Here is a 24,761-nt window from a genome sequence, read left to right as displayed (position 1 = left end):
GATACTGTCGCGCCAATCATGTGCTAGCCCGGCTTGATTCTCAACTCCTTCCGCTTGTGATATTAGTTGTCAATTGTTCGTTAGTCGCGACATCTAGTGTTATGTAGCAGTACTGATAAATCTGCTACTTGACGCTAGATGTCGACTACGAAAACAAACACTATTTTGGGTACAAGCATGCCAAGGGGACTACTCGTCTATGTATTATTAGTCTATGAGTTTAGGCCATTTGAGCGTGTCTGTCTGAATTCCCGCGTTGTCCGTCCATATCTGGCGAATGCGTAACCGCAAACAAGTTTGCGGCGTGTTCGCCCGGTGTGGACGCACTAATGGTTGTCCATGTACTGAAGTTCGGAGAGAAGTAACACAGTGTTGGGTAGCGGCCGCGGCTGCGGCGAGAGGATGGTGAGCATCTGTCGGTCCATGTCTACCGCGGTCCTGTAAAAGAAAGTTGAATTTATGAGCAAATATAATTGTTTGTACTTATTGATCCTTGAGTGAATTGTTCCTGATTCGTCGTATTCCTGTTTCATCCTATTCTTGTTTCGTCGGAATTATCTATATGTCGCAAGCAAATGGTAAGAATTCGCCGTTTACAAACGGCGTTGTCATTTTACAAACGTGAAACGTCATGTAAATAGCCGAAGGCCGAATTTAGTGTTTCTTTTCCAAAAAACATTTCCTTCACAACGTAACTAGACGGAGCGGGGCTCCTATTTCTTGGCAGTTTGCCCTTCGGGCATCTGAAGCTACCTAGCGAATCTAACCTACTTACGCTTTTTTCCGGCGGGGCGCCGCCTCTAGTTAAGTAAATATGTCGTTTTGCATAGTTTCATTTAATATTGAAAATCCGACGAAACAGGAATACGACGAATCAGGAAATAACGGATTAAGGCGACGGTAGCGGTGGGTAAAATATCAGATTCTGTCAATTTACCCCATTTCACACACAAGCGCACTTCACGCACACTACCTCACTTTACTGGGACAGGTCAGTGACCCATCATGTTTTTTTAAGATTGGACTTTTAGTTTAGTATTGACCACTAGCCTCCTTTGAGGGTAAAAGCATTCCATTTAAAGATGAAAGAGAAACAATGCATTTAATCTTGCTTTCCTTGTCTGTTCATGTCACACGTGACGTACCTATTTAATTAATTTGATTGTTGACTGTTTTACTACCTAATATTGCTTTGTCGAGATACGCGTTTTGTACAATTAAAGCGAATAAAACAAGATGTCATTAAGTCAGGTGTAAAATGTTATTTACTACTCTATACGGTTTTTCATAAGGTGCAAAATCCATTCAATAGGAATTTAAATAAATAAAGTTTCAGCAGGGTGGCAATTCCATTTTGGCGGATAAAGCGAAACAGAATAGTTCTATCGAACCTGCTTACAAATTTTCACGAGAATCAGTTGAGAAATGTGATCTGCAAAGGAGAACATACAAAAGCATTTTTGCCCAAGCTGAAACGGAGACCTTTGCTAACGCTCGGCCAATGATGGTTTAGGTACACCTATAAAAAATGGTTGTCCCTGCTGTAATTTTAATATCTTTATATTTCAACCGGTATAGTTTTACCTTCAAAAATAATCGGTATCGCTAAACAATAGCGGTACCTTACTACTTATACGTTCACGAAATCGGTATCTGCATAACTTGATTGTTAGTAAACTAACCTGGAAAATAATCTCAAAATCACCGAAACATTTATGTACAGTCACCTGCAATAATATGTTACGTCATTAGCGCCAACTTTGCCTCCAGGGAAACTTTGCCCAAAACGACAATTTTAAACAAATTCGTTAATGTAGAAAAATGGATAATAATTATGGCCACCCTGCTGTTTTTAGTAGAAAATTGGTTATATTTCTGACAAAGTATATGCCAAACTTGTGCATAACTTGACTTGGGAATTTTGAGCGTGTTGTCTAATATAGGGTATATTTCGGCGGGCAAAAAATTGATAAATAATGAATGCAAGTAGAAAAAACTGAGAACCCTTTGACAAATATTTCCGGGTTTCAGTTATAACACATGAAGCATAGATTATGTCTATTGAGATTTAAACTAAAAAGGCCTAAATACACAAAAGTTTTGGCGGTGGGCAAAGTAATCCGGTAATTTGGCATCCATACCAACATTGCCCACCACCAAAAACGGATTAGGGTTGTCACTTTCATCTAATTTACCCAACTTCGCAAGTAAAAGAAGGTTATGTTTGTACACTAAAATAAGTTTATAAATATATACTGTATTTAATTTGTCTTATTATCCTTTATTTAGATGTTTTATCCCGTTAACGAATGAAAACACAACAAAAATCATATTTTTGGTCATTAAACTATTGTAACAGATTTTCTCAAAAGTGACAACCCTAGCCTTTGTAAAATGCTTAGGCGAGCCTTATTTGGAAATGGGCAAAAACGGGTAGGCAACATTGCCCAGCAAATTTATTTAAAAGTTTTTACACTTATCGCTAATAAGTTATTAACAGGGAATGGTAGGATTGCCCAAAACCTTTAAGTGATCCTTAGACATCATCATCATACGAGCTGTATTTGAATACCAAATTGACGTGGGCAATGTTGGCGAAAACCCCGGATATTTTTTTATTTTATTTTTTTATTTGCTCGCCCTCTAAAACGCAAAAAAATGGGTAAAAACACGATAAAAAAATGTTTTAAAACTGACGTGCTGAGCAAAAAAAAGTCATATGATGTGATTTTTTTTGAGAAATTCGTGTTTAAAAAAAAGCGGGCAAAGTTGGTGATAATGAGTAATGACGGTACCTACTCTTCGAAGGCCGCAAAAATATGTGACATGCTCTTATGGTTCTACAAATAAGATCGTGTCAGATATTTTTGCGGCCTTCGTTGTGTAACATAAATTGCAGGTGACTGTACATTTGGAATAATTATTTTATTTAGTTTCAACGAAAGTTTCAAGTTTAGTACGAAAATACTTCAGATATGCAATATGCACAAAATGTAGACCTAATCGAAATAAAACATTGCTTTTTATAGTAAATTTATAAAACAATCGATACATAGGTATACATAACAATAACCAGGCCACAACGCTATTGGCCTGTAAGCTTCATCTTGGTCTCCAAAGCCGCAAAAACTTGCTAGTACTTAGTGCTGGTCTAGCCGTTATTTTTTCTTGAAGATTTTCAGAGAACAGCACGTACACGCATTATACATATAGACGGAACGAACGGCTTAATCATAATCATTTATTCGTCGCAATCCATGGTATTACAGATCTAGGTACAAGACTTTCAGGTATTACTTATACGAATTACATAACTCTTCCTGTTAATAGGCAATATTTTAATATAAAAGTTCTATAATATAATACAAGATTACAGTTGTCATCAAAATTCATTGACATACAGAAGTCAAATACGTTTTTAAAATGACGCAAAATGATACCAGCATAATAAAAATTGATCCCAATCAGTAAAGATGAGTCTTTAAACTTTTTTCATTTTAAGCGAGTTTTGAAGGAACATAATACTTAAATTCGACTGTAATCGTATTGTTTTAAGATAGTTTACTGCGGTTTTCAACAATAAGGACCCGTAAATAACAGCAAATGAAATTTAAATGAGACGCAAGCTGATATTTATGTACCCTATTTTTTGAAATACATTTTATCTACTGGTATGCTTTCTCGTGTGCGTATATGATTTAATGTCAATATAATTGTCAAAAGCAAGAAAATCAAGCTGTCATTTTCATTTGAAGAAGTACACGTGTGCTCCGGTGTAGCCCCAACGGGCATCTGACTTGAAGAAGAATTTTGAGTGATGTCGTCAATGTATGGAAATTGTTCGAAAGTTTACATTTGAGATTGAATTTCTGTGTTTTCTTTGTGAGTAAAAATATAAATCGATAATAAATTGGTAGCTGAATTATCTAGCATTCAAAATCATACAATAATTCAATTACTGTCAAAGACAAAATTGTTTTGCTTCTGTCTCAAACGGAACTCCATATTTTGATTTTTTGATACATTTAGTGTCGATTGGTAGAGAATAACAGCAAATTAAAAATATAATGGCATGAAGAGTCGGTACACGGTTTCTTCGTGAATAAATTTACGTGTAATTTAATGCAATTATCAAACATTTATTGAACAAATTATGGTTACAAAGTGAGGTCTAAATCGAAAACGTCATATACCGGCCCCTTAAGCGAGCGGAAAGCGTCTCCGTTTCAGCTTGGGTATAAATGCTTTATATGTCTGTCCGGCTGTTCTCTGCTGGGCCAAATTTCTGGACCAATATAGAGACCGTGCGTGTTGGAGTGTCTGCCATCTCGTGACCTGAATCTAAAACGAAAGCAATTCACGCTTCTAAGCAGGTGCTGCCCCCTACACTTTACGCTGGCTCTATTTCGCACAGTAGGGTCTGCCATGGCTTAAATCTTGAAATGGAAACTTGACAATGCTTTGCGCCAGTGAAAAATGGGGCTTCTGTGCTGCCGTCTATAGGTCATGCACGCTTCTTATATATATTTTAATCGATGTAGTTTTTGAAAATTTTAAAATGTCGGATCCATTTGTTTAGTTTGAAGCTAAGCAAAAAATTACTAGCCATGTGGTACTTATACAGCACGACCATGGATGATATTTTTTTTAGCGGTACATATTCACGAAAAAAACAAGTACTTTTATTTACTTATCTTTTTTTTAAATGTACTCGCACGGTTTCGGCATTGTAGAGGTCGTGGTCGTGCTGGGTAGATGCTCCCTGGCACGACCACACTATACGGTTAATTTAATGGTCAAATGAATACAAAACAAATGTACTCAAATTGTACTATCTACAAGCACATCAAATATGACAGTGGTACTGTAAAAACCGCCGTCATTGTACCACACACAGAGCCCCAGGTGATACTCACACACACACAATCCCCGCTAGGTTGGAGCACGGCGCGTCATCGTCCGGGCCGGCCGCGAACGTGACGGCGAGCAGGCGGTGCGCGAGCGCGGGCGTGACGGTGACGGCGACCAGCTTGGTCAGCGCGTCCTCGGCGCGCATGCCCAGCGGCATGCACGAGTCCGGTAACGACGGCGCGCCCACCTGCAATCAAACAGTTATACCTATTAGAGCGTTTCTTTTATTTTTTGCCATTTTATATATTGTGACCTTTTTTGCCACTTTTATATTTCTAGTCAGGATCGCGAGCCCTTTTCATCCTTATAGGAGAATAAAGTGTCCTAAAATTTCCATACATTTGTCAAACTTTCTTTTTTGTTCCCGCCATACAAAGTGTATGGGGCAATGGTAACATAATAGGAAAAAAACTCTGGGACATTTTTTTATCCCATTAGGATCGAAAGAGCTCGTGATTCTGAGTAGAAATAACACAAAAGTGGCAAAAAAGGTCACAATAAATAAAAATGGCAAATTATAAAAGAAACCCTCATTAACAACTATAGGGTAATTGACAAAATGTTTATGAACAGTATCAATCGATCAAGTTTGTTTTGAGGATCGTCTTAAAGCAATACAATAGAGTTCTGGAGCAGTGTCGTCGCAGGCACGTGCGGAGCAGCATCGCCCATAGTCCAGCACCGTGGAGCAGCTTCCTGTGTTCTTCTTCTTCGGAGCAGTGGCACAACGGCGGAGCACCCTCGCGGCGCTCCTTCCATGATCCGTCCCAGGAGCAGCAGCAACCGACAGCTCCATGGAGTGACACTCCGGCGCGGCGGAGCAGCGGGGCGGCGCTCCTTACGCGTCTTCTCTGATACATTGTGATATTTATTGTGATTGATAATGCGATGTGGAGCAGAGTGGAGCAGCTCCACTCTGCTCCGCATCGCATTATCAATCATTGTAACATAATTGTAAATATTAAACCACAGACTATGTGACATATAATTGTAAATGGGATAATGTCATACAATTATGATTCAATGATCGATCATGTAATGCGGAGCAGAGTGGAGTGGAGCAGCTACCTTCAGTGGAGCAAAGTGGAGCAGAGTTGTGGAGCAGTGCCGTCGCAGGCGGCGTACGTCTGGACCCAGGTGGTGGTGGAGCAGTGATGGAGCAGCGGAGCAGTTTGATTGTCTTATCTTCACTGGCCATTTTGTCCATTATTTATTTATTTCTTTATTGCTCCAGTATGTAGGGCCTCGAGCCATTCATCATTGGTGCCCCGTCACCGCTTTCACGACCCACAACGGAGGGAGATGACGTTGTGGACAGTATCGCTTTGCCGGTTTATTGGTTTCGAATCATCCATACTTGTCAAACATTTCTTTTCCCCTCTTTTCTGTGAGCCCCGTGTTGGGCCCTCTGATGCCTCAGCATGTGTCCACTGGAGGTGTACCCACAGGGTGCACTGCTTGATTTTGTGTTGGTTGCGCGTTCCGTGTGTCTGTGAAACTCCACCGTCTCCGGCGCTTGCCTGGCTCGACACCTCCCGCTCCAGCCCGCCGGCCAGGTCCATTCCTCCCTGATCTTTCTTTCCAGCAGGCGCGCTAAGTGTTTTAGGTCCGTCCAACGGCGCAGGTTGGTACCGCACCTCGGTGGCGGCGATGCTGGTGACTCAGCATGACGTCGTCGACGATGAGGAGGATGAGGAGGAGCCGGTGGTGGAGCTGCTGAGACTGCGCTTGCTGCGTCTGCCTCGTTTTTTGCGGGGTGTTGATGTGGTTGTGGACACTTCACCCGAACGCTCTCCCCCACCCGCTGTCTGGTCGTGTCGAGAGTTAAAACGCAGATGAGGGGATAGTAGTTTTTTGAGGGCCTCTAGTGGGGGGACGGAAGGCTCAGGGGATGTGGAGAGGATGGGGAGGGACGCGGGCGGCGCGCAGGTTGTTTGTGGGGGTACAGGAGAAGGTGGGGTGCCCTGTTCAGTGTATGCTCCAGTTATCGAACTGCTCCATCCAGCCAAAAGAAACCACATTTCAAACGACCCAAGTACTAACAGGGTGTTGCGAACGCAACCTTTTATTTGTATAAAGTCGTGATACATTCTGCAGTAGCTAAACGCAGCCGTCGGGCTCGGCTAGTATTTGGAAGCTTTTTCTAAAGCACCAATAGGGGCGCTCCACATACTCTGTATAAACCACCTTTTGTAATGTACAAATTATGTAAATCACTAAAGTGATTTGCATAATTTGATTATGAGAGCATCAGCCTCCATACCAATAATACACCACTTCTGCATTTAACCGTTTAGTCAAGAACCCTTGTAAACCAGTAACTTTTGGAAGATTACATCAGTTCACTAAGAATTGAAGCTTTTTATGTGAGTCGTCGAGATCCTGACCTGCACGGCGGCTACACAGGATACAATAAAACATACTTTAAAAGATTCAAAATAATTGACTCGAACGCATGCCCATGCGACGATCACACGCCATGCACGCCACAGACAACGGCTCACTTACTGAAAGATTGTGTAATATACACTAGAGCCAGAAACAACCACGAAACAATATGCGCCATTAACAACATAGAACCATATAACATTGAACAAATAATACAGAAAGAAGATACAAAGGAATCATTGAATAATTATATTAACCACATCATTAATTCCATTAAAAAAATTAATGGTACATAAATAATAACAACAATTCATATATAATAATAAACAAATCGCAATAGACAACGACTCCACTGCTCCGCCGCGCCCGAGTATCACTATAAACACACTGCTCCACGGAGTTCGTGCAAGGCTCACTGCTCCACATATCTACTGCTCCGCCGCGCCTGAGTATCACTACAAACACATTGCTCCACGGAGTTCGTGCAAGGCACACTGCTCCACATCTCTACTGCTCCGCTGAGCCTGAGTATCACTACAAACACACTGCTCCACGGAGTTCGTGCAAGGCACACTGCTCCACCGCGCCTGAGTATCACTACAAACACATTGCTCCACGGAGTTCGTGCAAGGCACACTGCTCCACATCTCTACTGCTCCGCTGAGCCTGAGTATCACTACAAATACACTGCTCCACATCTCTACTGCTCCGCTGAGCCTGAGTATCACTACAAACACACTGCTCCACGGACTTCGTGCAAGGCTCACTGCTCCACATCTCTACTGCTCCGCTGAGCCTGAGTAAACACACTGCTCCACGGAGTCATCAGTTGCTGCTGCTCCACGGACAAATTAAAAGAATACCAGGAGGGCGCCCCACTGCTGCGCCGCTGCTTTAGAGAAAATTAACACCAGACAGCAATGCGCATAACGCCCACCGGGCTGTTGATCACCGGACCTGGTCCACGGACACTGCTCCACCCCACACAAATTACCAGACAGACATTCCACTCCCAAATAGACAAGATGGAAGTAAGTGAAAGAGAAAAATACAAAAAAGGACTCCAACAAATAAACCAACATCTTACAAATACAGGAAGAGCTTACGAAAGATACAATAGCGCTAAAAGAGACTATACAAAACTTCCTAAACACAGAAGAGGAAGGGACTGAAGAGAGCGGGCACAGGCCGCAGCTACCACCAGCACAGATGGAAGTCGGAAGAGATATGGGCATGAACTCTGCAGTGGCAGAGGCGCGGTCCCCTGGGCCCCATGTTAACGGAAAGAAAAAGAATAAGCCCCATACCACATAGGGTATTTTCCTACTAGTCAAATCAGTTACTTTTTTAGAACTGTCAAAACGATTTGCTAATATGGAATTTATATGAAACATTACATCGTGACGTCACGGTCAACTCACGTACTTTTTATATTTCTATCCGATTTATTAAATAGAACTTGTGTTTAAAAATATGTAACTCCTATCTGTGTTTTTCTAATAATTATTTGGTGCTTTATTTCATGCATGGTGTAAAATAATTTATTTTAAATACAGTATAATACCCTATTGCACAATATGGACCGCAAAACGGCAGAACTAGGAAAAGAGGAGGCAACAAAAAGAGCAATAGTCACAAATGATGGTCAAAGTCTGGCACCCGCACTTTACTGACAAAACGCTTCCAACAAAATGGCAATATATCGTGACGTCACTATGTCACTACCTTTCACACGACTGCACACCAGTACTCTCCAATTGTCCGTTCCCGGACACTCCTTAATATTTTTTTATCTTTTGCACCCGACTGCGACTTGTTTTCCGACCAGAGTCATAAACTTTATAAAGATTTTTTACGTTTTTGTCCAGTCCATGATGCCGGCGGCCAATGACACTGTGGGCGGGACACCAATATAATTATGCGCGTGCGATAGAGATAGTAACAGGAGGGTCAATGTACGAATTTCCACGTGCTAAGCGTTCTTTATGAAAAAAAAAACCGGACAAGTGCGAGTCGGACTCGCCCACCGAGGGTTCCGTACTTATTAGTATTTGTTGTTATAGCGGCAACAGAAATACATCATCTGTGAAAATTTCAACTGTCTAGCTATCACGGTTCTTGAGATACAGCCTGGTGACAGACGGACGGACGGACGGACAGCGGAGTCTTAGTAATTAGGGTCCCGTTTTACCCTTTGGGTACGGAACCCTAAAAAACACGAAATTCAAAGTTAAGCTCTATTGCACGCTGTCGTGTCAGCCATTTAGTGGCTAAATCGAAAACTTAAAATTAACATTTACACTTCGCGCCGATAAAGAGCTCCTGTGGTGCCCTCTACAGCTCATATACGCAGGCTTAATCTACAAAGCTATAACTCAGTACCTTGTATATCTTGAGATCCTGGAACTTGACGTCGAAAGAGTGCGGGTAGTATGGCGTCCGCTTGCCGTAGAAGTACTCTCGTATGCGGCAGTCGCGGACCTCGGCGCGTGCCTGGCTTGAGCGTTCTACCACCTGCACAATAGTAAGTGGTAATTAATACTTTGTACACAAAACAAGTAGTTATGTACTGTACATAACAGAAATACATTAAACTAGTGAAGTTCCGTTGCAGACAAACTTCTATGGGGTCAATTATTTCTGCAACTGATTGTAGAAAGGAGAACTTGGTTTGATACCTATAAGTTCTGCGCAGAGAATGTTCTTATTGTTTGAAATTAAAATATAGTAAGTATGTAAACTTGCAATCCGTAGGTCGCGGGTTCAAACCCGGCACCAATGAGTTTTTCGGAACTCAAGTACGAAATATCATTTCATTGGATATTTACCAGTCGCTTTTCGGTGATGGAAAACATCGTGAGGAAACCAGGTTGGAAGGTCAGATGGCAGTCGCTTTCGTATAAACTAGTGTCTACGCTAATTCCCGGGATTACTTGCCAAGCGGACGCGAGAACGCGAGGAAGGAGTATGTTTGAAAACTAATTAAAAGCGAATACAGTATGTAATTTTCTAATCATGATAGATAGAATAATATCAGATACTCACCCCACCACTCTTTGGTAAGTAAACGACTTTGACAAACTTCGGCATGTCCCTTTTGAGCTCGTTGTACAATCTCTCATTGTCCAATACTAATATAACATCCACCTGTGGAAAGCATTCAGTTTAATGCCATATTAAAAAAACAGTGAAATAGGGTTACCCGGGTTAAATGCGTCTCTTGTGGTAAATGCGTCTTTTGACGATATCTTCTCAGCTTCGTCCAAACGCAACATATTATAACTATTATAGCCGTCGACACTAAAAGGTCAGTGACCACACTTCGAACAGGGAGGGTTGCAATATTTCTAAAATGGTCCATTTAGAAGAAACGTTTAAAAGACGCATTTACCTCAAGTGACGCATTTACCCCGGTTGACCCTAGTTGAAATTAAATGTGCACTACACCAAACCATGATGTTAGCAGAAACATGTTATTAGTAGCTGAGATTACAATACAAATCTCAAGGAAACACATAATACATAAAGACAGAGGTAAACAACAAGGGCATTATCGCTAAAGAATTAACAAGGGTTTCAAATGTTTTACTTGAGGGACGGCTAGGCAACCAGATCGCGGCTACAGAATAAATAATAGTACTACCGTACAGAAAGGACACTTCCTACAAAACTGAAGTTTGACAGCGATTCAGGGACGCATCATGCTGTCCCTTTCTAATGTATGGCACTATCCCTTTCGGCTATTTAGGGTTGTCAAAGTTCAAGTCATTATGTTATCTGTGTGAGTGTTACCTCGAACGCCTGAGCGGCGTGTGTGAGCATCTTGTAGCCTGCGCCCTTGATCCAGCCACAGGTATTGATGATAACGCCTGATGTTGACGCTGGATACACAAATAAACAATAACAATCAATCTCATACAAATGAAGTTAAACATACATCTGACTCAAAACTGTAGGAAAAGGAATGAATACATCAGTATATAAACTTAAAAGAAAAGCATAAAAATTCTTGATTTAGAAATGGATTAAAATGATTTATGATAAAGTCATATGAAATCTTACGTGTCTGTGTACTTTCAGATGAACCAAATTAAGTTCTTGATTGAAATTGTTGATACCAGCTTTCATCGCTGATTGTACTTTTCTCTCAAATGTCAACTAATACAATAGGGTATTATACTGTATTTAAAATAAATTATTTTAGACCATGCATGAAATAAAGCACCAGATAATTATTAGAAAAACACAGATAGGAGTTATTTTTAAACACTAGTTCTATTTAATAAATCGGATAGAAATATAAAAAGTAGGTGAGTTGACCGTGACATCACGATGAAATGTTTCATATAAACTCCTTTTTAGCAAATCGTTTTGACAGTTCTAAAAAAGTAATTGATTTGACTAGTAGGAAAATACCCTCTAATAAGTCTAAACACAAGGTTGCATTGTTTTAACTTTTAATTTTTAATGCAGACTTTCCATGGTCACCTCTGGTCTTCATTATCAGATCAGCTTGATGGTACCATAATATTGCATTGTAACCCAACTTACAGTATTAAACTTAATATACAGAGTATACTAGTGGCTCTGTGAGCTGTAGACCTCGCGAGCAGAACTTTAAATAACATGGTGCCAAGACCTTTAAATATAGTAAATAAAAAAAAAACAATACGAAATTTATGTGTAAAAAAATACAAAAAGTTATAATATCCCAGCATACAATTACTGGGGATCGAACCCAGACCCTCTGTGCAAACAGAAAAAGCGAACGTTTACAAACTGAGCCAAATTGTTCTTAGATGGGTTGACGAAATTTAGCTACTCCTTCTCAAATTTAAATTAGTTAAAATTAAATATCTCAATACCTCCGAAACCAGCGTAATAAATTTTCTGAATTTTTGGCCATTTAATCTATAAACATATCACAAAAAAGAAACACTCGTATGATACCGATACCACTATTTGTTTAGGCGCGAGCTATCATGACTCCGCCATTTTAAAAAAATTCAAAAAACCGGACGGACAAAAAATTTTTATTTAGACATAGAATCCAGTCACAAAATTTCACGAGATTCGGTTAAGAATTGCGACCTGTAGAGGAGAACATCCGGACATACAAAAGCAAAATGCTCCAGTCGAAACGTAGACCTTCGCTACGCTCCGGTCAATGAAGTTACAGCTCAATTGAGTAATGTGAAGTGGGCCTAATTTAGCTTGCAAGATATGATTACAAGCATAGAGACAATGGGATAGGTGAAATTAAATAAAAGCTTGTAAAAATTACCTTTCTTATTATTCTCACATCTCTCAGCAATGACCTCAGCTAGCCTAGATACTATGGTATTGTAAAGCTCTAAATTTTCTGAAGGCGATTTGTGCCCAAAATGATATACAAGAGGTGCCTGTTGACTGAAGCCTTCTTCTATAGATGCTGGCCTTTCCACTAACAGAGCTCCTGGAAAATAAATGATTACATAATTTTAATACATTCATTGACACTGTTAACATTAATCTACAAGTACCTTCTCTGTTAACATAATATCAGCAAATGTGTTAAGACATAACATCTTCTACACCTATGTCATACTTATACAAGATTATATTCTATTTTTTTTTATATTTTGGCGTGGTAACACTCTTATTTAAAATACCATAACTTGAGATCACAACAAGAAAAGTGGAGCCAAATCATAACAAATTGGTATCCAAGAGATGGCAAAAGAAGTCAAGGACGATAAAAAATGCGCTGGGAGGATGAGCTGAAGTTCACTGCAGGACCAAAATGGAGAAGAGTTGCCCAAGACCAGAAAGAACCTAGGTCTAGGGGGCGCCACAAGCCTTCAGTAGGAAGTGCATATACTTGGAAAAATTTGACTAATGTCGCTGTGGCCCGGTGGCCGAGTGGTTCAGGCACCTGCCGCGATAGCAGAGGACGCTGGTTCGATTCCAGCCTGGGGCACTGGAGGCCTTGGTCACTTTTTCTTAGTATATGACATTTATTTCAGTTTATAAGTTTAATTCTGTGTGCACATTGTTTCTTAAAGCCTCTTTTAATCTGGTTACACTATGCATGATGCATGTTACCAACTTCCACAATACAGGCTGAACATTGTCAATAAATCATTAGTATTATCAATAATACTAAGGATTATCAACATTATCAATAAGCATTATTCACATTAATTTTCCTCAAATGCTACAGTTTAATCATAACATTTCTACTGCACTACCACATACCAATAGTCCCCGGCACACTAATCTGCCCCTGTCCCACATCTAAGTCCACATATATCGGTCTCCGGCCCATCCTCACAGCATAGTTGAGCAGTATCCTCGTCAGTGTTGATTTTCCAACGTCTCCAGGCCCCACAACCATGGTGACTGGGCCTCTGGTGTTCTCCTGCTCCGCTGCTACTCGCTGCTGTTCTAACGCAGCATGGACGTTTAGGTAGACAACCTGGGGTATTAAAAAAGTAGCAAAGTTCAAACATGATAATTTTATTTATGGGGTAGTCATCAACAACATCTAAAATGCTTGAAGGTTTGATCAGAATTCAACTAAAATATATAATATTACACCTATGTCATACCTATCTCTTTAGTTACACAATATATGTATATGTAACATTTTGGTTGTGCAACCAACAAGCATAAGACAATCAAATGTGTCTATAATCCATCCCAAGTATCCCATTTATTTATTTATTGATTTAGGTACATAAATAATATCTTAAACTAAAAGCATTCAGAGGAAGTTGCTTACGAAATATTGTTTTAACTTTTATTGTTTACAATAACAAAACATTTCTTCTACTCATATTAAAATAACAAGATGTGTCTAAATGATATACCATGGGGGTCTCTTTAGCTACGTAGCTGACTTCAGTCCGACCTCGCAGCTCCACCGTGCAGCCGTGCCACGTGAATACCGCAACTTTTGCTCCCGTATGGAACTCATAGGGCTTCCCTTTCACAAGCTCAGTACCAAACAGTTCCGCGTAACCGCTTTTTATCTACAAATTAACAAAAACAAGGACATTATTATGAACTGGAATTAAGTTAGATCTCATTACAATGTACTTCTAATATGCATTTCGTATTGTATTACCTCCAAAACAACTTTCTCGTTCTTGGATTCGACTTCGAAACGAAGCTCTGAATCAGGGTCCAGTTTGAATTCCTGTAGTTGAACTTCAGTCATTTTATTGTCAACTAAAAATCAGGTGAAAGTTGAAAAGGTGGATATTTAGCCTACGTAATATATTTGGGGATTTTATTTTAAAACCTAGACAGAAATCCACAAGTGAAAACAACACAAACGTGACAAACGTGACAAACAAATGTCAAAATTGTCAAATGATTCTCTTTTTTTATTCTAGGCATGATGGACGATATAACGATGATCATTCAGCCACGTATGTCAATTAAAATAGTTTGAATAATCTGATCATTAATTATTCTGACTTATCAATTAATCACAAAACCATACTTTGATATCTTTCCCGACTAATTAAATCGTAGATTATTCCAGTGAGTTAATTGAACAAAACATTATCATTATTAGATTATGAAAAGTAACTTACATACGTTAAACGAAACGCATGTTTTTCGAAGGTTTTCAGTGCACTGACAAAACGCTTTTCGCTTATTTTACATAATTGTATTACAAACTAAATGCATAATAATCTTATAAATTTGTTGCATTTTTTCATTTTATATATAAGTTATTAATATTAATAATTAGAAAATATTTATAATAAAAGCGACCATGAATTGTACTAATGCCATACGACTAAATAAATAAATTAGAAAATATTTATTATTATAAAAAAAGAGTTTGTAAGTAAACCTTATAAATATTATGCAACGGAATAACAAAACGCCGACAACGACATTTCATTTCAAAATATTTTGGAATGGCATGAAGACAGAAGATTTGGGTTAGATAAAATAACTATTATAATTTGGGTCACAAAAATGGAGAATTCATTTTTTGAATACCGAGATAAGTCGGGAGTGGAAGTAGAAAGTGATTCAGATACTGACATAATCGAAGAAAGTTTTCTCGAAGACTTGATGCCAAAAACACCAATGAAAACTCCCATGCGAAATAACCCCACGGTTGTACCTGATTCAGAGGAATCTCTTGTTTACGGTAGGTAGAAATCAATTATTTACCTAGAGAAAAATTTGTTTCATATTTATAGTTTATTGGTCAATAAGTCATTCATTTTTACTGCATCTACTTCACTCAACTTTAGACACTTACTGTATTAGTTTTTAACAAAAGTTGTAATTTTACACAGAGAGCAATTATTAATTTAACATTGTAAAAAGGTGATTAAAAAAATTATAACATAATCTAACTAAATCTTCATGCATATAATCAGTATTGTTATTGTTCTATTATTTTACAGATGGATCGGAAGATGAAAAAGACACCCCTAGGGATCCCAAAAATGTTGTAGGGAGCAGTGATGATGGTAATCTTTATATTTTTTTGTAAATTCATGATCAGGATGGTAAAGAAAAGACAGTTAAATGCCATTACTTTAAAGATATTGTGCTATTTTAAGCGCTGGTGGCCTAGCGATAAGAGCGTGCGACTTTCAATCTGGAGGTCGCGAGTTCGAACCCCGGCTGGTACCAATGAGTTTTTCGGAACTTATGTACGAAATATCATTTGATATTCGCCAGTCGCTTTTCAGTGAAGGAAAACATTGTGAGGAAACCGGACTAATCCCAATAAGGCCTAATTTCCCCTCTGGGTTGGAAGGTCAGATGGCAGTCGCTTTCGTAAAAACTAGTGCCTACATCAAATCATGGGATTAGTTGTCAAGCGGACCACAGGCTCCCATGAGCCGTGGCAAAATGCTGGGATAACGCGAGGAAGAAGGAGGGGGTGCTATTCTATGGGCTCTATCTTGCATTTAGAAACAGTATTTGTATGTATGTATGTTCTATGTATTTACAGATGGATCGGAAAATGAAAAAGACACCCCTAGGGCTCCCAAAAATGTTGTAGGGAGCAGTGATGATGGTAACCTTTATATTTATTAATAAATTCATGGTTAGCATGGTAAATAAAATTAATGCAGTGATTCAATTATAAATGATGAATGATTACTTAGAATGTGCTATAGTTTCTCTTAAAAGTCTGGGTATTACATTACATTATTACATGCTCTATGGGCTCAATTTTACATTTAGAAACAAAAATCAGTATTATTATTCTATTTATTTACAGATAAATCGGAAGATGAAAAAGACACCCCTGGGGCTCCCAAAAATGTCGTAGGGAGCAGTGATGATGGTAATCTTTATATTTATTAGTAAATTCATGATTAGGATGGTAAAGAAAATGCAGTTAAAGCTATAGTTTCTCTTAAAAGTCTGGGTATTACATGCTCTATGAGCTCTATCTTACATTTAGAAACAAAAGTCAGTATTGTTATTGTTCTATTTATTTACAGATGAATCAGACGATGAAAAAGACACCCCTCAGGGTCCCAAAAATGTTGTAGAGAGCAGTGATGATGGTAATCTTTAAATTTATTAGTAAATTCATGATTAGGATGGTAAAGAAAATGCAGTTAAGTGGGATTACTTTAAAGATATTGTGCTATTCTTTGGGCTCTATCTTACATTTAGAAACAAAAATCAGTATTGTTATTGTTCTGTTTATTTACAGATGGATCAGAAGATGAAAAAGACACTCCTCAGGCTCCCAAAAATGTTGTAGAGAGCAGTGATGATGGTAATCTTTAAATTTATTTTAGTTAGGTGGCATTACTTTAAAGAGAAAGTTTCTCTTAAAAGTCTGGGTACATGCTCAGTCTTACATTTAGAAACTTTTATCTGTTAAAGGCAAAATAGCACAATGCTATGATGGTAGTGCATACTGCATAGTCACTAGTCATTCATATTTACACCAAATTTGAGCCCTGTCACATGTTATTTTCCAACATTTGACCCATAATAGGGAACCAAAATCTTGTAATCTTGTGGATACTGTATAGAAACTTCGGTTCCAACTCTACTATTGGCCACTCCGAGTGAATATTAATCTTTATACTTACATCTCTCGAGAATGATTTTTTCTGCTTTCTATTAGTAAACGATTTTGTACCACCTCACACGTCACACATATGAAAGGTTAATATCTCCGGATATCATACCAACGTAACACAAACACAGAAAGGAACACTGTATTTGTCTCCATATCCTGTAATTATTCACCACACTAATTAAATTAAAAAGAATTGTATTTTAGATTTGATGGGTTATTCCCACTAGTTACCACCAAGTTGTTACTAGTGGTAACTACTAGGAATTTTTTTCCCACCTTTTACCACTGGTAACTACTAGGAAAAAAAATCCCAGTAGTTACCACTGGTAAAAGGTGGGATTTTTTTCCCAGTAGTTACCACTGGTAACAACGTGGTGGTAACTAGTGGGAATAACCCGTTTTAATGTTAAAATTAATTATTTTTCACAGAGGAAGTCTCACCAGAACTAGTACCCCGACGTCGCCCACCTACCCGCCCGAAATCTCTGAACACCACAACCGACTCTCCCATCATCCGGAGAGTCAAGAAGCGCATGGTCCTCGACTCTGACTCTGACAATTCCATAATCATCGAGAAAGCTGAGAGAAATAAAGTGAAATGCCTGAAAGATACGCCATTAAAAATTGATGGTGGGAATAAAGATGGTAAAATAAATGATAGTGAAGAAAGTGGCGACGATCCTATGGGTGATGGTGAAAGTGATGCTGATGATGATGGTAAATATATTAATTTAGTATTTTTACAGTACATATGGTGCTACTTTACGGCCCTAGTGCGGTAATTGGCACAATTTTTTTTTATAATAATAATAATTCAGGCTATATACGTCCCACTGCTGGGCACATGCCTCCTCTCATGCGCGAGAAGGCTTGGGCTATAGTCCCCACGCTAGCCCAATGCGGATTGGGGTCTTCACATACGCCTTTGAATTTCTTCGCAAATGTATGCAGGTTTCCTCACGATGTTTTCCTTCACCGAAAAGCTAGTGGTAAATATCAAATGACCTTTTTATTTATTTATTGAATTTAATTTAATTAATTACCTATTCGCACGTGTATTGTACAACGTTTTACAGTAGGTACAAATAGCACTTTAATTTTTGACAGAGTTACGTAATGTGCTTATTATAGCACAGGGTGTCGTAATGGAGCACCAGATGTACTGTAATAGTACATTACGATACAAGTGCAAAAAGTGGGAAAAGTAGGACTCGTGTCGATTTAAAACACTCCCTTCGGTCATGTTTCAATTTATCGCCACTCGTTGCAAATTACTTTCTCTCTTATATTTGTGTAGATATGACAATAAATGATTTGTTATTCTTAAAGGCGTCAAAGTCGATGAGGAAATAGCTGATGACAGTAATGAAGATGATGATGATGAAGGTCCTAACGAGGACCTGATGGTTATGTCGCGCGCGACAAGAATGAGTATTATAGGAATAATACCTAAAGATAACGAGAGTGACGAGTCGGACTTTATCGAGTCTGATGAGGTAAGTACCCTCACACACACTGTTAATTCATGGTATAATAATATACTCCGCCTGGTACTCCATTCCCGTCTTTTCTAGGTCACCTAACTGACACAAGCCTACGTCATCATGCGACAGCGCTATATGATAATATGCGATAGCGTTATATATAGCGGCCATGTTATTGTGACGTAGGCCTGTGTCACTCTGGGAATAGAAGACCATGTTTTATTAGGCCATGTGTTAATTGACAGTTCGTAAACCTTATTACAAAAAGCATAAGGTCCGCCGATGGACAATTAAGAGTTGCTGTTTATACCTGTTGGAGCTTACAACAATGATGTTGGCTTGTGCTTTATGCTGGCACTTCACATGAGCGATGGCGCCATAACCTTTGGCCTACTGTCGAGTAGATGGCGTTAATTTAAATATTTAACAAATTAACACATATCAGTGAAATAATAAGGATCAAAGTCAAATGGCGTTCTAACAGTTATAATCTTCTGTCGATAGATGGCAGTAAATTTACTCTGGCTACATAATTTACCATGACATTAACTCTCTATTCTCTTTGCTACTACTACTACTACTAGATGCAAGTACTCTATATGAGCGTCTAAACTCTGTGTGTTACTGTTTTTTGTCCCAAATAAATTGAAAAAAAAAAGCCATTACTTGACTTGACAATACTTTCAACCAACTTCTACTACTTTTGTGGTACGTTTCTTTCTCTTTGACTTTCAACAAAAAATATGTTAAACATCAGGTTGAATCGTCTCTGACCCATCGACCAAATCCTTCCGTTCCCGATCAAAAGGACGTTAATAAGGTGAAAAGGCACTTTTACCTGTAACTTAATTGTTATTAATCAGAATCACTTAGCATCTTGCCGATTTTTTATAGTTTGCGTATTTTAGCGTTAGGTAATATTATAGCAATATCATTTAATTGACATGTCATCCCGTATCAGTAGCAGCATTATTACTTGCACTTAGATTTCATAATAATTGAAACACAGACTTAAATAGTTCATTTCTGTTAAATTCCATTTTTTTTTTTATATTTTATGCCCTCCGACCGGAAAGCGTCAAGTTTCGGCCCGCTGCGCTAAACGAAGTTACCGCTTACCGGCTCCGTCGGACAGAAAAATAGTATACACACCTCGGCCAGTCTCGGCCGACAATTACGTGTGATTTGAGCCATTTCTTACTTTACTACCCTAGGTATGTATTATACTATACTGACAACTTTATTTCAGAGCGTAAAACGTAGCATCGCAGGCTCAACAGAAAGCTTAACCGACCTACCTTCCGACATCCCAACAAGCAGAATACCTTTGGCTGAATCCACCCGGCGAGTCACAGAAATGAACCTGTCGCCTCTTGAAGAAGCTGGTCTCGACAGTGACTCAGAATTACCAGAAGTCGATATAACCACCCGGACACCAAATAAGCCTAAAACACCAAATCCTTTGACACCAGTAAAAGCGTCAGAAGATTCAGACAAAAATGATGATTCCGTGTTAAACTGCTCACCAATACAGAGCCCATTGCGTGATGTTACTGCAGATTTTAACAATTCTCCAAAATTGCCTAAAGAAACTCTTAAAGACAAAGTTTTAAATAAATTACTAGCAAACGATAACAAAACTTATTATGACGGAGAAGTTACAGTAGTTGACGATGGTTTTGCGAAACCGAAGAGTAAAATGACTAAGAATAGTTATTATGACGGTGAAGTGACAGTTGTGGAGGAAACAGGGAAAGCGGGGAAGGAGAATGTTTGTGAAGATAAAGATGGGACGGGGAAGGAAAATGTTTGTGAAGATGAGGATGTGGCTGTGATAGAGTCGGTGCCTGAGGTCATCATGCTGAGCAGTGACGAGGAGGATGAGGTAAGTACAAACAGCAACAGTCCTAACTGTATATTTGTGGACCTTATTACAAAAGGCATAAGGTCCACCGATGTACAGTTAACAGTGTGGGCGATGGTACAGTTAGGATTAATGTATAAAAAGTTTTTTAGTAGGCTATTCTTCTACTAGTCAAATCAGTTTCTTTTTTAAAACTGTCATAACGATTTGGTAATACGGAATTTATATGAAAACTAATATTGTGAATACAGGAAACATCCATTATTGTAATCCCAAATGTGTGTCGGATCTAGTCAACACGCAACGAGTGGTCGAGTTTCATGTTTAATTTAGATTGTGCTCCTAATTAGCCGGGTCCACACAGAGCGAGCATACGCGCGAGGCAATTTCCTCGCGCACAAAACGGCCAGTGTAGACGTGCCTCGACCGAGGCGGCACGCGCAATGCGAGCATACGCGCGAGGAAATTGGCTATTAACGCAACTAATTTAAACGCACCTTAAGTTTTTTTTTACAAAATATAAGATGGGTCATATGAACATTTTAGCTTATGAAATTTAGTTTTCCCGCGCACACTTTAACATAGTTTACCACAAAATACAAAGGAAACATTTCTTTATTTTTTACCAGAATTTTACCAATATTATAATTAACTAGATAGTTATAATATAACTAGATTTCCTTAGGTGCTTTACTTTATACAATAACTATTATTCTGTATTTTACTATGCTTAATTTGGAATATTTTCGCATTTAAACTAATGAGTGCACCCAAGTGTTAAACCTGCTATTGAAAAACTCCTTTGAATATCATTAAATTTAGAGGGTAGATAGTTTTTGGCCAACTAAAAAGCCGTCTCAAAATAGTAGGTAGTCCGAAAATTAATAACGGATAAAAAGCGAATGTGATAACGTGGCGAACTTCTAATTTATAATTTCATTTTTATTTATTGATAATATTGAGACATTAATTTATTTATTCAAGTATATTTATGTTGAAGTTATAGTGAACAAGAAACAATGCCTAGGAAATCTACGGACACGGTAATTTTCATTATTTCTTTTTAGCAAATTTTCTCGTATCTAGACTTAACTTCCGATTGATCTCGAACTTTTTAATGATTTACGTAATATTAAACTAAATTAATCGAACTGCTTGTTTTATACGAAGAAATTACTATTATATCACATGTACGAGTATAATTACTACAAGGGTTTGCGATATTAGCCTATTTTCCGATTCCGAACATTACGAATGGGGATGACCGAATAATTAGGAAATCCGGATAGCTAACTTAATTACCACCAATGGGATTTACTCCTTCCGAGAAAAAATACTGTAGCCTATAGCTTAAGACGAAAGTGGGGGACCCGCGCGAAATCGCCTTTTCATACAAACGTAGTCCTCATTTTCCTGTCTGGATATTAACATTGTTGAAAATATTTTGACACAATTTGTTGTATATCAACCACAGCTATGCCCCTACGTTTGATTTTTTTCGATTTTTTAATTATTATAAGACTTAGGAGTATTTATAAATTTGTATGAAATCTATTTTTCGATCCTAATTTTTACCATAATCAAGAAATCTATAAAAGTCAAATGTAGGAGCATAGCTATGGTTAATATACATCCAATTATGTAAAAATATTATCCATAATGTCAATATCCAGAGAGGAATGGGGAATTAATACTACGTTTGTATGGAGAAACGGCCATCCCCTTTCCTCTTGACGCGTTGTCTTTACTAAGTTGATCGATCTCAACAGTTAATAACAGAAATATAAGTTGTAGGTACAAAAGTTCAGTGGTAATATTTGCTTCCAGTTGTCCGTCCCAAAGGCCACCAAAAACACTTCCCCAAAGTCAAAAACCTCTCCGAAGCCGAAGCCAGAGAAGCGCGACAACACCATCAAACAGTACCTGCCTCCGCCCAGCTACCCAAACCAAGTGGTGTACGTGCAGAAACATGTGCTGGACAACGAGCTTAGCAAGCTCAATGGCATGCAAGCGGACTTGCAAAACATCAGGGTATGTTATAATCATCCTAACATCAGGGTATGCGATGGATAAGCGTGAATCTTCTGTCTTGTATTAGCTTTTCTTTCTTAAATTTGCTCTTTCTAGACTGTGTCATGTACCTTGTTTGTATAAATACTGTCTTTTATAAATTTCACAGTGTATTATAGTTCGTTTTTTTTAGCATTAGAAATAAGGTAAACAATCTTGATGTGTCTTTTTATTGTAAAACACGTTTTAAAAATAAGTCACTGCAAATATGTAACAATTATGGATCTAATACGATCATTTTTATTCTTCTGCTTTCATAAGTAATAGTTACTGATTATTAAAAAGCGTTTTTCAATTAAAAGACATGTCAAGATCGCTTACCTTCTTTCTAATGCTATAAAAAACGAACTATAGTTCGCTGTATTTATAAAATAAAATAAATAAGCTCGTTTTGAATCAATAAAATAAAATAACAATAATAATGCTCAGCGGTGGGCGATAAAGGGCTGATATGATAATGATGAAAATAAAATAACTAGCTTTTATTTAACTTGCATTGGAAATGTTTGTATTTACGTTTGGGTCAAATCTTATAAGCTTAACCCTTTTCCAGGCATAGTACGATTTATCGACCACATACGCGCCACTAGAATTTCAACTTTAGCATTCCGATTTAAGATTCAAATTAGTTTGCACTTTCCGGAAATTTGAGTTGTCTTCAAATGAATCATCAAAGCTGGATTAATTGGAGTATATTTGGATTTTTCGGGAAAACCTTGTAGATTGGTGCGGCCTGGAAAAGGGTTAATTAGACCCACTTCTCATTAGGTATTCGATTAAGCAGAAACTTCACATACATATGTAAGTTGGGTGACAATGATGAACACATGAGGTGGCCATGGGAACTCTGGGTGATTGACTTCACGTGTTATTTATTTTATATTTACTTACGGGATTTACCCTCAACAGTGTGCGCTGCGCGTAGGAAATCCTCGATTATGTGCGCTACGCTCTGCCAGTTTAGGCACCTTTTTATCCACCCCATTTTATACACCCAAGTGTAATTAACTTTATTTACTAACCATTAACTAACATTAACTAACCATTAACTGTCCTTGCAGCACCTCCTGGACAACATGGACGTCAGCACACTCCCCGACGGCGGGTCCAGGCTCATCACCCGTCTCACCGAACTAGAGGCGGCCGTGCGTCAGCAAGGCGATAGGGTCGGCAATATGGTGGTCGAGCCTTCTCAACCCACACCGGCGGATATAGCCAGGGATGGATACGACCAGGGACTGTCCTGGGACGATCTGCAGAAAGCCAGCAACGCTGTGCAGCCCAGGATGTTTGGCAAGCAGGGTAAGTGTCTCGCTAGAGGTAGATATATGGCATATGGTGGTCGTGCCTTCTCAACCCACACCGGCGGATATAGCCAGGGATGGATACGACCAGGGACTGTCCTGGGACGATCTGCAGAAAGCCAGCAACGCTGTGCAGCCCAGGATGTTTGGCAAGCAGGGTAAGCATCTCAGTAGAAGCAGACATACATAAAAGAAAGGTTAGAAAACTTGGTGAAACATAGTCAGTTCATTGGTTGATATGGCTAATAGGGACTGTCATAGAACATTTGATGAAGTTTGGCAAGCGGGCTAACTTCAGCCTCCGTTTTTTTTTTCTTTGCAGCGATGTCAACCCATCTTGCGGAGCGCAACCTGATCCTTGAACGTCTCCGCGATCTCCACTCGGCATTAGACACGCGACCAGGTGAAGAAAAACAAGCGCCGGCGCCGGCTGCCATGAAAACGGAACTCATGCCGCATCAGAAACACGCTCTGGCTTGGTTACGGTGGCGTGAAGGGCTGAATCCGCATGGCGGGATCCTTGGTGAGTGTCTTCTTACTCTTGATTTCATCCATTACTTATCCCATTTTACTTAGGGTCACGTCCATCCCACTGTTGTGTTAATAGTATTATCTTTATCTTGTTTTATGATTTTCGTGGGCCCTTGCGGATACACTTCGACCCATAGACA

The 24,761-nt window shown here is 38.9% G+C and overlaps 2 protein-coding genes across 2 annotated transcripts in view; one reads left to right on the top strand and one right to left on the bottom strand.

The window, feature by feature from the left end:
- Positions 1 to 27: 27 nt before the first annotated feature.
- Positions 28 to 14,642, bottom strand: LOC134799341 (protein CLP1 homolog). Its single transcript, XM_063771745.1, has 9 exons — positions 14,408 to 14,642; positions 14,151 to 14,312; positions 13,537 to 13,756; positions 12,584 to 12,754; positions 11,092 to 11,180; positions 10,345 to 10,446; positions 9,682 to 9,813; positions 4,917 to 5,098; positions 28 to 438 (listed from the first exon to the last, which is right to left on the bottom strand). The coding sequence occupies exons 1-9, from the start codon at positions 14,498 to 14,500 to the stop codon at positions 327 to 329; spliced, it is 1,263 nt and encodes a 420-aa protein (XP_063627815.1). The 5' UTR covers positions 14,501 to 14,642; the 3' UTR covers positions 28 to 326.
- Positions 14,643 to 15,250: 608 nt separating this feature from the next.
- The window catches only part of LOC134799638 (transcription termination factor 2), a 49,898-nt gene continuing 40,387 nt past the window's right edge, over positions 15,251 to 24,761 (top strand). The window contains exons 1-10 of the mRNA XM_063772076.1: positions 15,251 to 15,454; positions 15,717 to 15,782; positions 16,274 to 16,339; positions 16,547 to 16,612; positions 17,798 to 18,085; positions 18,698 to 18,864; positions 20,102 to 20,737; positions 22,544 to 22,747; positions 23,848 to 24,088; positions 24,413 to 24,613. Of these exons, the coding sequence (XP_063628146.1) occupies positions 15,277 to 15,454; positions 15,717 to 15,782; positions 16,274 to 16,339; positions 16,547 to 16,612; positions 17,798 to 18,085; positions 18,698 to 18,864; positions 20,102 to 20,737; positions 22,544 to 22,747; positions 23,848 to 24,088; positions 24,413 to 24,613 (2,113 nt within the window). The 5' untranslated portion in view covers positions 15,251 to 15,276. The remainder of the gene's footprint in view (positions 15,455 to 15,716; positions 15,783 to 16,273; positions 16,340 to 16,546; positions 16,613 to 17,797; positions 18,086 to 18,697; positions 18,865 to 20,101; positions 20,738 to 22,543; positions 22,748 to 23,847; positions 24,089 to 24,412; positions 24,614 to 24,761) is intronic.

This window comes from Cydia splendana, chromosome 18, assembly GCF_910591565.1.
Source record: "Cydia splendana chromosome 18, ilCydSple1.2, whole genome shotgun sequence".
NCBI lineage: Eukaryota > Metazoa > Arthropoda > Insecta > Lepidoptera > Tortricidae > Cydia > Cydia splendana.
The sequence above is the reverse complement of the archived record's forward strand: the minus strand, read 5'-3'. Positions and strand labels throughout refer to the sequence as shown.